At 49.0% G+C, this 13,998-nt stretch overlaps 1 protein-coding gene across 23 annotated transcripts in view; it reads right to left on the reverse strand.

The window, feature by feature from the left end:
• PSD3 (pleckstrin and Sec7 domain containing 3) overlaps positions 1-13,998 on the reverse strand; it is a 706,021-nt gene that overhangs the window by 574,105 nt on the left and 117,918 nt on the right. For 9 of the 23 annotated variants that reach the window (XM_055081019.1, XM_055081021.1, XM_055081017.1 and 6 more), the window contains exons 1-3: positions 9,955-10,988; positions 9,217-9,296; positions 5,827-6,658 (exon numbers count right to left, since the gene is read on the reverse strand). In XM_055081019.1, coding sequence (XP_054936994.1) covers positions 5,827-6,658; positions 9,217-9,296; positions 9,955-10,074 — 1,032 coding nt within the window. In that variant the 5' untranslated portion in view covers positions 10,075-10,988. Of the gene's footprint in view, positions 1-5,826; positions 6,659-9,216; positions 9,297-9,954; positions 10,989-12,257; positions 12,411-13,998 lie in introns of those variants that run through there. The other 14 variants (XM_055081025.1, XM_055081023.1, XM_055081027.1 and 11 more) reach the window with 3 other exon arrangements.

Raw genomic sequence — 13,998 nt, forward strand, 5'->3', positions numbered from 1 at the left:
ATGAATGCCCCTCATTGGGGTTAAGTAGCCTTGCGGGTTTCTATCATACACAACCAAGAATCCTAACTAATCTACAAGTGATAGAACACTTTTGTTCAAGGGCACAAAACTTGAAAGTTAAACTGAGGCAACTGTTGGAACTGATTCCAACTGGCTGAGTGCGGACAAGCCTCTTCTTCATTCCGGGCCTTAATTCCGGAATCGATTTCCAATACTCCCTCTGCTGAGTAATTAATTCACGGGACTAAAAACACAAAGAAATCCCTTTCAGCGAATGTATTTCCTTTTAATATGGGAGAATAACAAAACACAACTCCTTTTCGTAGAGTTATAAAAAACTCAATTCAGTATTTTTTCCAAATCTCTCAGGGCAAACCTAATACTTAACTCGTGCCATACCAATATTTTGTAGAGAAAAATTTAACACTTGAGATTAGAAAATTGGGTATATATTGGCGTAAATTGTTTAAAAATGTATTTTGGTTCCTTCTTAACCTCTGGATACTGGAGAGGTATCTAATTTTACCAATAAAGGAGTTTCCCAACAGTAGTGACTTCTAAATATGATGGATTTTTAGAGATTTGTCATCAAAAGCTGTAGCTTTGGTAGAGTTTTCACAAACACAGGTGCAAATGGATTGGCAAGAATTTAGAATCTTGAGCTAGTGGGAAGGAAACCACAGTCTGATCTTTTCACATTTCAGATGAGAAGTTTAGACCCAGCGTGAGGGGGTCGGCCTTACTCAGCTAACTTGAACCAAAGTGGGGGCCAGACCTGGGTCTCAACTCCCACCCCGAATAGTTTCTACAAGTCTCAGGGGCAATGTGTGCTCTCCGCCCTCTTCTCCCATCAAGGTGTGGAGGTGAGATGGGGCCATGAGGGCGACTCCTGCACAGTGACCACAGGAACATCTGTGTGAACGTCAAAGGAAAGGGTAAGGAGAGAAAAAGAGTGAGAGAACGTTGTCATGGGAACACCAAGGCAAACCACAAGATGAAAAAGAGTTGAAACTCTGCTACCTCAGGTTTTATTTACTCAAATAATAAATCAAGACATCTGTGTCAAAACCAATGCAGTGTAAAACAGACTAAAGATAAGCTTTTGAATCTGATCAACACTGTCTTCTAAATACCAAAATCCTTTAAAAGGGATACCACTGCACGTGTATCTACATCACTGTTCAAATTACTATACGGCATTTGTGCAAACTCTCTCTTTGTTCTAGCTTCTTTTAAAAATTCTAAATTGCTCACCAAGAATGATTAATATAATGACAGAAATACCTAGAGTTTTATCATTCTATGAGCAGAACAGTTTCTAAACTCACAACAGGCCAGAAAAGTCAAATAGGCTTGAGAAATTAAGCATTTACTCCAGATGAGATCAATGACCTCCTCCTGGGGGTTAGGTGTACCTGGGGGTCAGTACTGAACTTCAGAAGAGAACTTCATTCAGCTCGAATATGGTCAGAGAAAGAAATATCAGCCTTCAGGGAATAGACGGCAAACAATTGTGGCCCTAAAATTTTGTGGTGGGCATTTGTGTTACTGCCCAAAGATGGCACTGACTCATATCACTGGATGTTAACCCCCTTCCAAGCTTCATTCATTCAACTGATTGTTCAGTGCTGATCCTGGAGAGAACATCCCAGCTCCTGCTGAAATCCCATATCCCCTGAGAGATGCAAGCCCCCTGAGGGTAGCTTCCCTGCCCTGGAGCCGTTTGACAAAATAATTAATTTTTAGAGACAAGCAGAGGTAGATGAAATTAAATTATTTTCATACTTTTATTTCATTAAACAGTTTCTTTCCCTTTCTGGATTCGAAGATTCATACTTATCCTAGAAGGTCAGAGCTGGAAAGACCTCAGAGGTCAGACAGGGTAACCTCGCTTTGCTCAGTGAGTCGTCAGGGTGCTTAGCTAGTTGGCTGGCAGAACCAGAGCTTCATTTCATCTCCTGAATCCCAGTGCCAGCGACCTTTTCTCTAAATAAAATCTTTCTATCAAAAACTGATCCACTTTACAGACATATTTCAGACCCTGGTTTTATTTTAAGGCAAAACAATCCAAGACACAGAGGGTTAAAGCTATTCTCTCTGATCTGCTGTGTACAAATGGACCCCCCCCTTCCCCTCAGCACCTCAGGGAATAACTGCCCCCTCTCCCCCCCCACCCCCTCCACCCCCGGCCCTGTGCCCCCGCCCCCAGCCTCCAGGGAGGCCCTTTCTGCCCTGCTTATTCTCGCTCTGCCTTCTAAACCCTGAACGCTCCTAGCAACTGGTGATGAAAACTCAAAAAGCTAATTGCTTTTTGAGATGAGAGAGGAAGAGAAGAGCAAGACCAAAATAGAGAGGTAAAACCCTTGGGAAATTTAAAGCTACAGGTGGGTTTGTAGAAATGGCATTTGGGGGGAATTTTTAATATTACTTACTGCTAATTTTCTTTTCTTTTTTTCTTTTTTTTTTTTAAGTTGCTTTCTTGGGAAGGGAAGCTGTGAATTGGCTCTTTTTTTTTTTTCTGGCTGCTTCGGGTCTTAGCTGTGGCACGCGGGATATTCGTTGAGGCATGCGGGCTCTTTTGTTGCAGCGCGCGGTCTTCTCTAGTTGTGGTGTGCGGGTTTTCTCTTCTCTAGCTGTGGCGTACACGTGGCCTCCAAGGTGCATGGGCTCTGTAGTTTGCAGCACGTGAGCTCTCTCGCTGAGGTACGCGAGCTCAGTAGTTATGGCGCGTGGGCTTAGTTGCCCCGCGGCACGTGGGATCCTAGCTCCCTGACCAGGGATCGAACCCGCGTCCCCTGCACTGGAAGGCGGATTCTTTACCACTAGACCACCAGGGAAGTCTTTCTAATGACATTTACACACCCAAAGTCATTGTAATTTCAAAACATAAAATATGTAAGATAGGAAGACTTAGTTTAAAAAATGGAAAATTCCCAAAATGATTGCAGAGAAAGCTTTTTTCCCCTCTCGTTTGATTTGTGTCTGTTTTCTGTGTCTTTGTATCTTTAGCCCCAAACTCAAGTCACATATCAGCAAGGCTAGGTCACTAGACCTGATAGTCCTGAAGCCCCTTCTCCCATGTCCCAGGAGTGCTTACAGGACCCCAGTCCCGGGGCTGGTGGGCTGCCTTCCGAGGAAGCCTCGCCCTCTCAGAAGGCAGTGAGAACAGAGCTCCAGCCTCTGCATGGACCACAGGAGCTCTGTCCAAGCTGCTGCATCCTGGCCTCGGGACGCAGCAAGTCACTGACTGTCCTCAAGCATCTGTGTCCTCATCCACAAAGTGGGCACAATGATAATGTATAACCTCACAGAGCTGTGAGGTTCTGATAAGAAGGAATCATGCTTTGGAAGCTCTCTGTAGGGCACAGAGAGCTGTAGTTTTCACTGAAGCCTAGTCGTGGTTTGGACGAAGAACTAAGCGATTGCTGCACCCTCTCCTTGTGATACTTGGATACATCAGCAATGTGCACTCTGGACCCCATTTGTTTCAACAAGAAGGGAGTAAATTTAGCCATTTGGAGAAGAAAGTCTACACTTAGGATCCAGACTTTTTTGCTTGGGAAGTTGACACAAGGACCTCCATCCTATGATACACATGTAGGAATAGATTTTGCTTCCACATAAGCACTATTTCACTTTAATAAATGTAGTAAATAATCACATTTGTATGAGTGTGTTGAGCGAAAGGCCTCTTCACTGATAGTTCACAGAAGACATTTTTAACCCGTCTGCTGTCACTTTCTGGTGACTCACACAGCTAAGTTCCAACTCATGCAAGGACAGCGTGATGCTTGAGAACCAACCTATCAGACCCAGGGAAACCGTCATGTGCCCAGGGCCCGGCGGATGGAAACCTCTGTTTGCTGATTTCTTCCTCTCTCTAACGCCCAAGGCCCGGCAGGGGTCACCCGGCTAATAACAGCCATGAGCCACCTGAGGGACTTGTGGTTCTGAAGGTGCTGACTTCCCAACTCCCTCTTCGCCATGGCAGAGAGCGTCACACAGTCTGACCAGCATGGTCAAGGTTAAGTTTAGCCCTGCTTTCTCCCCTGACCCCATAGCCCCCACACTGACCCCTCTAACTCCATGCTTCCCGGTCCTACCTGCTGTCCCACTGACTTTGCTTCTCTTCTCTCCCCTAAGATAGGGCTACTGAGGGACCCTCACTGGCCCCGTGGCGACTGCAGGGCAGGTGGCATCCTCAGGGCTTTCTGATGGGAAAACTGAGAGCTCTGGTGGTTTGCTCAAGGTTAGGAGTTGAAGCTGGGGTTTCCAGGTTTTTAGCCAGGAATCTTACCATCCTTGCTTTAGATGGGGCAGATGTCTGGGGACCCATTAGCAAAAGTGGCTAAATGGGGCAGATAGGCAGAAATCTACCCACTTGGAGCAAGCCCCACAGCGCCTCTCCCTAGAGGACTGGCAACAGCGGATGGAGTTTTCAAGTCATCAGAGCAGCATTAAAGTACACAAACAACTACCGTGTGACCCCACATTCAGAGACTGGGCTCTGACGCACGGATATGTCATTCCTCTTAAATCCCTGTAGGAAACGCAAGATACAAGGACTAGGATGGAATGTAAACCATTTCTTAAGGAAGCATGCTAGCATGTCTCTTCTTCCAAGAGTTTCCCTCCTAAGAGAACTTGAGCTCCTCTTTTCTCCCTGATTCTCGACTGTGGCTGTAAGGGCTGCCTGTTACGGGGAAAGGGGCAGGAAGGAGGGTGTAGAGGCACGCGGGAGGGAGGCACAGGCTCCAGCTGAAGCAGCTTCACGTCCACACCTCTGGGAGGCCCCTCTCCCGATGCTGTGAATTTCATCCATTCCTCTGGTGACCTCCCCAAGCGTCCCTCCATGTGGACCTTCCACACAGTCCAGCAAGAGGCCCCTCCTCCATCCATCCCACCAACCCCTCCCTCACCCTCATCGCCTGTATATGGACAAAGTATATAGCAAGATGTCCGTGCTATCGGGAAAGAGAAAACAAAAGCATCATTTTTAATTTTGTCCACCCATTTTGGGATCAGTACACCTGAGCTGGGTGGAGAGGGGAGGCTGGGCTCAAGCACCAGCCCGGTGAGGAGGCTGAGTGCAGATGCAGAGAATAAGACGCGAAGAGCAAAGAGTAGGCTTGGCCACGACTGGAGCTGGGAGAGACGCTGGAAACCAGCCGGTGCTACCCTTTCCCTTCTGGTGGGAAGGGAAGCAGGGCCTGGAGGCTGACGCCCAGGAAGAACATCTGACCTGCCGGCAGGGGTGGAAGGTGGTCCACTGGGTACAGATGGGGCTGTGTTCCAAGACTGCACTCCAGTTCTGGAAGCCTCGACAAGACCCACCGAAGCCTCCCCAAGTCCCCCTCGCCCATTCCGGAGAACAGGTTTTGCTTCTGACCTTTCCTTTTGGGGAGGAAGAGGAGGATTTTTGCCTAATCACTTCCCAATTCCTTCATCTGAAGTTGGGGATGGGAGCCTTTGTTTTTCGGGTGGCTATGCAAATTAACACCCAGCATAAGGGCTGGCACAGCACAGGGCTCACTCAACAAGTGTCCGTGTACCGCCTCCAACCTCCCTCTCCGCTTTCCCATAAAGGACGCTAGTCTCCGGCACAAATCTTGGGAAGGAGCGATTCATTCTCTCCTTCCGCTCGATAAGCCGCTCGTGCAGGGACGGTGGCGGAGGAGCACAGAGGAAGGAGCCAGGCCCACAGCGGACAGGAGACCCCAGCGTGAGGAACGGGGGGCCCTGCGGGCACATCGGCCCCCTCTCTCCACTCTCGCTTCTCTGGGAAGAGCTCGGGTCTCAGGGATTCAGCCACGCGCACTTCCTTACCTTGAGAGGCAGGGCGGCAGGCGGGGCCGGGCAGCTCCTGCTGGTCTGGAGGAGCGCGCGATGCCTGCCGAGCCTGGCGCTCCTGGGCCGCGTGCACGTGCCCGAGCCCTCAGCGCTCCGCGGGCGCCCCGGGCAGGGGGCCGGCGCCTCGCCACCTCCCCCGGACCTGGGGCTTTCACCCGCGGCGGCGGCAGCCTGGGCCTGGGGAAGGGAGCCTCCCACGGCGTCCTGAGCCTGCGGGTCCGTGCCCCACACGTGCCGCGGGGCAGGACCGCCCGGCCAGGGCTTCCAGCCCGCGGACGGACTGCGGCCACCGTCGCCCATGCCGCGAGCCGGGCTAGGGCGTCTGCATGGCCGGGGCTGCCGCCGTCCACGGGTCCCGGAGGCGGGGGATCTGCGAGCGCGCCCCCTCCTTGCGTCCACGTCCCGGGTTTTCTCCTCTCCCTCTTTCCCCTCGTCGGGAGCAGAGCAACTGAGAGCAGCTGGTGCCTCGGTCCCACGGCCCCGCCTCTGCGGGGGAGGGGCAGCCGGGCCCCGCGGGAGCCCGAGGGCCCGGCCTGCCGAGAAGCGGGGCCCGGGGCCCGGGGGAGAGCGTCCCTCCTCCGGGCCCCCTGCGGCCGCAGTCCGGGCGGGAGCCAGGGCGGGGCGGGCGCGCGCCGGGCTGGGCCGCCGCTGCCCGGAGAGGAAGGAAGTTTTCATCTGCCGCGGCCCAGCCATGTCCTCCAGGGGCTCGGCTGGTCCAGCCGGCTCGACTTTCAGACCTCGGTGCCCGGGGATGCGAAGGCCGGCAGCTGTGGGCAGGCGTGACCTGGCCCCGTGACTCCGCGATGGCCTGAGGAAGCAAATGACACACCTTCAGCCCAGGCGGAGTCTTGCCCCTGGAGTGGGGAAGGAGTGGGGGTGGAGGTGGCCCAGCCGTGGGTCCGGTCTGTGCGTGAACAGACAGGCTGGGGGAGCGAGGCTGTGAGGGGACGGTCGGGACTCGGCTGCCCTCTCCCTGGTGTGTCTGATGGATTTCGTTCTGTTATCCGGCCCCCTCCCCGTGTTCGAATTGAAGACACTAAAGTTACTAGTTTCCATGCTTATCCTAAACTCCGAATTAGCGACACCTGTTGTTTGGTGACTGACCCTGAGACGGATGCGTGTACAGATGAGCCCCCAGGACACTTCAAAGCTCACTTTCAATCTACCTCTCTTGCATCAGTGACACACAGTTGTAAACAACTTTAATGTTTTAACGAATTTCCACTTGAAATCATGTGGTTATTCAGGAATTCCCCAGGGGGTAGTCCCATAGTCCCACAGCAAAATACTAGGCATCACACACACACACACACACACACACACACACACACACACAGATAAGTAAAAATAAAGAGATAAAGATGAAAAAGAGAAAATAAGAAAGAGAGAAAGATGAAATAAGAAAATCTATCCAGGTGACAAATCAAGCAGGAGGTTTTTTGTTAAATTATTTTAAGAAATACTTTAGTTTTCTTAAACTGTGAGAATAGGAAATCACCTGAAAATTTCATCCAGTAATTCACATTTAGTGGGTTACTACAGGCTCAGTATCCCTCACAATGGAAAAGAGCCATTTGAGTCCTGCTGACCGTGATCCTGGGGAAAGCACATCAGCGGGTGGAAAAGGTCTTTTTTTTATCAATCTGAGCTTGACTGGGAGGGAACCAGGAAATGATCCTCTGAGACACACTGGCATGTGGCCTGGAGAGCTGGCAGCAAACTAGCCTGAGCCACAGCCTCCCAACTCCTGGCCGTGACCTCCCACGGGCACTGTACCTGCAGTGGCCGAGGGCACCGGCCCTGGCTGACCACCGTTGGCCGGGGCGGCTCCTTGGAAATTCTCAGCCTGGGTGGATGGGGCCCTGTGTTTGTTTTCCTTCTTAAACATCTTCACACAGCTTTTCCACCCAAGTTTATGGAGGCTTCTCCTCGTTTCCAGACAGCTGACAAATGACTCAGTCTACATGTGTCCAGAGCTGTCTGGGCCAGGCTCTGGATGCTGTAGCCCCTTTATAACAAACACCATGACAGAGAAAATTGCAGCAAAACATATGTCCAAGTCTCAGACTTATCCATTGAAATGATGACCTATTGATCTGATTATATTCATTTTCAACCAAAATCCCATGTGAGTGATGTCTAGGCCTCTTTATGTAACTCACTCTCCTATAAAAGAACTTACTTGGACATTGTAACCCCTCAACAAGTATTGTACTAGTTGGTTAACCGATTAACTGTGAATAAGGGCAGGGGCGGGGGGAGCTCTGTCTTCCTGCAGAACAGGAATCTGGGGAGAAGTACCATTGTCTCATCTTAGCTTCCAGGGGTTCGAGCATCACACTAGGTGCTCTGCATGCCTGTTATTCACATCTTGAGAGGCAGGGGGCAGTGTTTCCACCGCACAGGTGAGGAGGTGGAGCTCGGGGAAGGGAAATGATTGCCTTTTTACCACAACTGCCCCAGATGGGGAGGGGCTTAAGGAACCATCGGATGAGAAGTTTCACTTCAACTCCAACCTGCAAATAAAACAATGTACCACAAAGTCTGTGGTGGTGGTGAGTTCAGGACAATTCTCTCTTCCGAATTGTTATTGGCAAGGCTGCCGCAGAGGTGATTACTACCAAATGTTTCATGTCTAGGTTGTTTGGGCTGGCCTGGGAGGAGAGTAAACAAATGGTGGGGATGCCACTGGGGGGCTGACAGGAGGGTGGAGGGACTTACCTGGAGGACACGTGTAGGACACCTCCTTAGAAGTGGGGGGACTTTTAGGGAGCTGGGGTTCTCTGTGAGAAGCAGGGGCAGGTGCCAGAAACACATGGGTTTCTGCTGTGATGTAAATAGCACAGGGACTGAGAGCACGAGCTTTGGTGCTACACAGACAATTTTCTGAGCCCACTGTGTGGCTTTGTGACCTTGAGCAAGTTGCTTAACCTCTCTGATAATCAGTCTCCTCTTTTCTGAGTTAACAATACCCACTTCATAGGCTTGTTGAGAGGATGAAGTGGAAGTGTCTGTCAACACCTTATTTAGCATAGTATCGGGCACAAAAAGGTTTCTCGATAAATGTTAGCATTTCTTAGAATGCATATGCACACACTTTACAGGCCTACAAAGATTGGTCGACCCAATGGAACAATTTGAGCTGTTGCGTGAAATCTATCTTTTTTTTTCTTAAATCTGCAATGGCAATCATATGCAAGTTTGTACGCTTCCCATCTGATGGGTAAGCATCCGAGAACTGAAGAAGTCACTGCGATGAGGGAAGGGTTAAGGTTAGGGTTAGCAGTGAGTTTGGGGTCTGGAGGTCTGACATGATCATTTATTAGCTGTGAGTCACAGCAAGTTTCTGACCCTCACTGGACTTACCTGAGCAAAATATATTTCTGCCCTTCCTGTCTTACAGAATTGTTTTGAAGGTCAAGGGGGATAATCTGTGTAAGAGTACTCTGTAAACACAAAATTAATACTTATTAAGTCTTTACATCAGGATGGGTTTTGTTATAATATCATTAATAATAACTCTAAACTTAACCATCGTCTGATTTCTCTGAAAACTCAAGATTTCTTTGTCTGAAAGGATTCTAAATTGATTTCATATTTCTCCGCCACCACTGACCTTCAAGATTCATAAGGTGTGAAGGCAAACAACAGATCGTTTAAACTGGACTCTATTTCTGCTAATGACCTCTTCTCATCACTTCTAGAGAGAAAAAGAAGATTCTAGAAACTTCACACGGGTGGAGCGGGGAGTGGGCACTGAGGAGAGATGTCAGGGCTTCTCTCTCTCCAACCTTGCGACAACCTCATGCAGTCGGCAGCTGAGCTCCCTTCCAGAGATGCAGAAAAAGACTGAGAGCACCGGGGTCCGGGGCTCGAGCGCAGCAGCGGAGATTTCATCAGGTCTGGCTCCCTCCTTCCCTCTCTAGGCTGGTGCACGGTGCACACAGCTGGTCCAGCCCGTCTGCTCCTCTCTCCAAACCGGGGCTCCCTGGAAAGGCCCACCCGCCCACATGAGCTGCCTTGCTGCCCAGGGAGCTCCTCGCGAAAGTTGTTTCTCTAGCGTTCTTAAGAGCTTAAATGATCTAAGATTGTACAAAATGGTACCTTATCAAGATCTGTTGTCTGAATTGAAGAAAAGTAATTCTCCCAAGAGTAGTGATTCCAGAGAAAGAGTGTTAGAGGCCCATGTCCCGGGGGTCCCAAGGGCTCCTGGAAATACTCCATTCAGGAGTGACAGCCTCTCCACACGCACTCATTCTCTCAGGGGAGTTCACGCCACCTGTCCTTGGCAACTAAATTGGGAGCCTTCTGGAGTCCCTGTGCCCGGTTTGGTTGTGACCTTCCGGCATTAGCAGCCTGATAAGAAGAGAAGAAGGTGGTAACTATAGCCCTCTCCTGCCAAAGGATATGTTTTGAAAAATGCATTAAAAAAAAATAATTTTCCAAGAATTTTCTGCCTTCTTTTTTTAATTTTTCTTTTTTATTTTTGGCTGCGTTTGGGTCTTCGTTGCTGTGCACGCCTGGGCTTTCTCTAGTTGCAGCACGTGGGCTTCTCATTGTGGTGGCTTCTCCTGCGTAGCACGGGCTCTAGGCGTGCGGGCTTCAGTAGTTGTGGCTCGCGGGCTTAGACCGCAGGCTCAGTAGTTGTGGTGCACGGGCTTAGTTGCTCCGCGGCATGTGGGATCTTCCCGGACCAGGGCTCGAACCCATGTCCCCTGCACTGGCAGGCAGATTCTTAACCACTGCGCCACCAGGGAATTCCCGGAAAATGCATTCTTGATTCAAGAAAGAACGAGAGACAAGGCGGAGGTGGGGGTGGGCCTGATGGAGAGCTTGGCAGAAATGAAACCTGAATGGTTAGGGAGGCAGAGAGAGTGGAACCGAGCAGAACTCTGTGGGGCCCCCAATTACAAAGGCCCCCTCCATGTCCCCTGCCTCTTGTTTGTAGAAAAGCTGAAGTCTCCCAGGCCTCCCTGAGTCCAAAAGAGTGGGCCCAAGCAGCTAATGATCAGGACAATGGAGTCCCAGACTCAATGTCTGATGCACACTCCTGAGCTGTTTTACAGATACTATAACTGCTACCAGAGGGAAAATGCTCACTGCATGATGACCAGACTGCAGCCATGACATAACTGCCCCACCCTGAGCAGTACTGAGTCTATGGCTAGCACAATTCCAAGAACTGGCCTCAAGAGAATGGGATTAGCACTGTTGCTCATGATCATCTATACCTTTGTGGGCATCAAAGTAATTATAGCTTGCTCTGCCCATATACATAAGCAGGCAACCAAAATTGTCAGCAAAGAGATAATACAGACGCATGTCAACATCTTCCGCTCTAAGACCTCAACGCCCTTTCTCAGCATGAAGAAGTTACAGAAGATGTACCTTCATTCCTAATCCCATAGAAAAGAAATGATATCTGACGCAGGGTTGCAGGGGGGGATTTGTAAGCAGCTCTTTGCAGGAAACTGCCCTCAGCAGGAAACCCCCTTTCTTGTTACTTTAGCAAAGCATCTTATGGAAAAACCGGAACAAACTTTTTGGCCAAACCAATACATTGTAACTAACATTAAACCAGGCACCCCCATACTCTGCTCATCTCCAGCCCAAGCACACTTTTCAAATCTTCTGATCACACAATACCTTGCCTAACTTGTTGGTTCTTTTCTTAGATCAAAAAGTAGAAATGAAGAATAAGTAATTAACGGATGATCAGATCTCTTCCCTAGCTTCCCCTTCAGTAATCTTGTGAACAGACTGTGTGAACAAGACAGCATCTAAAGAAAATCACAAGAAGTTGAGAAGCCTGCACGCAGTGGGGGAGGGTGATGACTCTGACCCCCTATCTCAATGATTAACTGAGATTATGCCCTTTTTTTCCCTCTAAAAACTGTCATGGCTGAGTAGAATCTTCAGAATTGGTCTTGGGACATGAGTCCACCTTCTCCCCAGATTGCAGGCTTTTCTGATTAAAGCATTTTTCCCTTCTACCAACCACTGCCTCTCAGGTATTGATTTTTTGGTTTGTTTGTTTGTTTTTGTTGAATTTTTGAATTTTATTTTATTTATTTTTTATACAGCAAGTTCTTATTAGTTATCTACTTTATATATTAGTGTATACATGTCAATCCCAATCTCCCAATTCATTTTATTTATTTTTGTATACAGCAGGTTATTAGTTATCCATTTCATACATATTAGTGTATACATGTCAATCCCAATCTCCCAATTCATCACACCCCCACCACCACCCCCCTGCTACTTTCCCCCCTTGGTGTCCGTACATTTGTTCTCTACATCTGTGTCTCTATTTCTGCCCTGCAAACTGGTTCATTGGTACCATTATTCTAGTTTCCACATATATGCGTTAATATACAATATTTGTTTTTCTCTTTCTGACTTACTTCACTCTGTATGACAGTCTCTAGATGCATCCACGTCTCTACAAATGACCCAATTTCATTCTTTTTATGGCTGAGTATTATTCCATTGTATATATGTACCACATCTTCTTTATCCACTCTTCTTTCGATGGGCTTTTAGGTTGCTTCCATGACCTGGATATGGTAAATAGTGCTTCAATGAACATTGGAGTGCAATGTGTCTTTTTGAATTATGGTTTTCTCTGGGTATATGCCCAGTAGTGGGATGGCTGGGTCATATGGTAATTCTATTTTTAGTTTTTTAAGGAACCTCCATACTCGGGTATTGATTTTTGAGTGGTGAGCAGCCAGACCTGAGATCAGTAACAAGAGCGATGGCAGGAATCAGCACCGAGCATTCCTGCTCAGGCCGTACAAATAAAGCTTCAGCACTTTACAGGATATTCTGTCTATTGGTTAGAAATGCACCTTCACAGTTGTAGCTTCGTTTCCTCCATTATCATAAGGAGATTTGCCTAATAGTGAGCTTGATGGTGGTGACAGTGAGAGCTGCCATTTACGGAAAATCTCTTTTATGCCTGACACAGCCAAGGGCACTTTATATATATGACTTCTCACCCCCAGAACAAGGTAAATATTAGACTCTGTCTCAAAGACAGGGACACAAAATCTGCAGAAGTTAAACTGCTTTCCCAAAGCGACATAGCAATGAGGCAGACCCAGGTCTTTCAGGATCCAAAGTCCATGCCCTTTCCACGATGCCACATTGCCTCCCAATGAATATATTTAGAGGACAACGTTATCTTCCATTTTACAGACAGAGACTTGAGATTTGGAGAGGTTAAAAAAACAAAACTTTTCTCACATCCTCCCCAGGTTCCAGGGGCACGTGGTCCCCTCAACTCCTCCACTCCTTACTTTCTCCAAACCCAGTCTCCTGTGACTATTTTTTCCTCTCCTCCAAAAGCAAGCCAGGCTCATTTCTTCAGGAGATGACACTGTGTCAGATAGTCCCCTTGCGATGACTATTTATGGAGGAACCAGATGGGAACGCTTGGGAAATGCTCTGATTAGAAAGAGGCTTTCATTTCCATCCGGCTTCTGTTTCCTTTACTGCCTGCCACCCAACTCCATACACACACGGGTGTGTTCTGAGCGATTCTTTGTATGTTAAGTTGCTATGTGTCTACCCTGGCATCTGATCACACAGGCTGATGCTTCTGAAGTAAATGGAAAAAGTTCTTGAACAGATCAGAGCACTGGCCTGAGGAACTTGAACGCTCTGTCCTGTGTCGAGCTCTGATGGCCATCCTCTCGTTGACGGTTCTAAGACCCTTTCTACTACGAGGCGCTGGGCAGTTAGAGGTGGAGTCCTTGCAGGGAGCAGGACCACTCCACTGAGGGGCTCGGGTGGGTGGGAGGAGAAGGGCGGCTTGAAGGGGAGAAGTGTGTTTGGGGTCTGTGTTCGCTGAAGCCCGGGCCAGAGCCAGAGGCTGTACCTCTTCACTTGGTCTGTAATTGTCCCTTGGGGAAGCCATCCTCACAGGGCTGTGAGTTTACTGGAAGGAGCCTTCACGGAAGCTTGATTAGTTGAGTAGCAATGATTTCAAGTGCACATTTTATAAGTTCCAGGTGAACTTGGTGACAGCGCAGTTTGACCCTGCGTGCCCAGCACCTCCCATCTGCTCCCCTGTTTAGTCCTCGGGATGCAGAGCCTGAGGCCCAGGGAGGTGGGTCAACTTGTCCACTGCCGCTGACCAGA

The sequence above is a fragment of the Physeter macrocephalus genome, chromosome 20 (genome assembly GCF_002837175.3).
Source record: "Physeter macrocephalus isolate SW-GA chromosome 20, ASM283717v5, whole genome shotgun sequence".
Classification (NCBI taxonomy): domain Eukaryota; kingdom Metazoa; phylum Chordata; class Mammalia; order Artiodactyla; family Physeteridae; genus Physeter; species Physeter macrocephalus.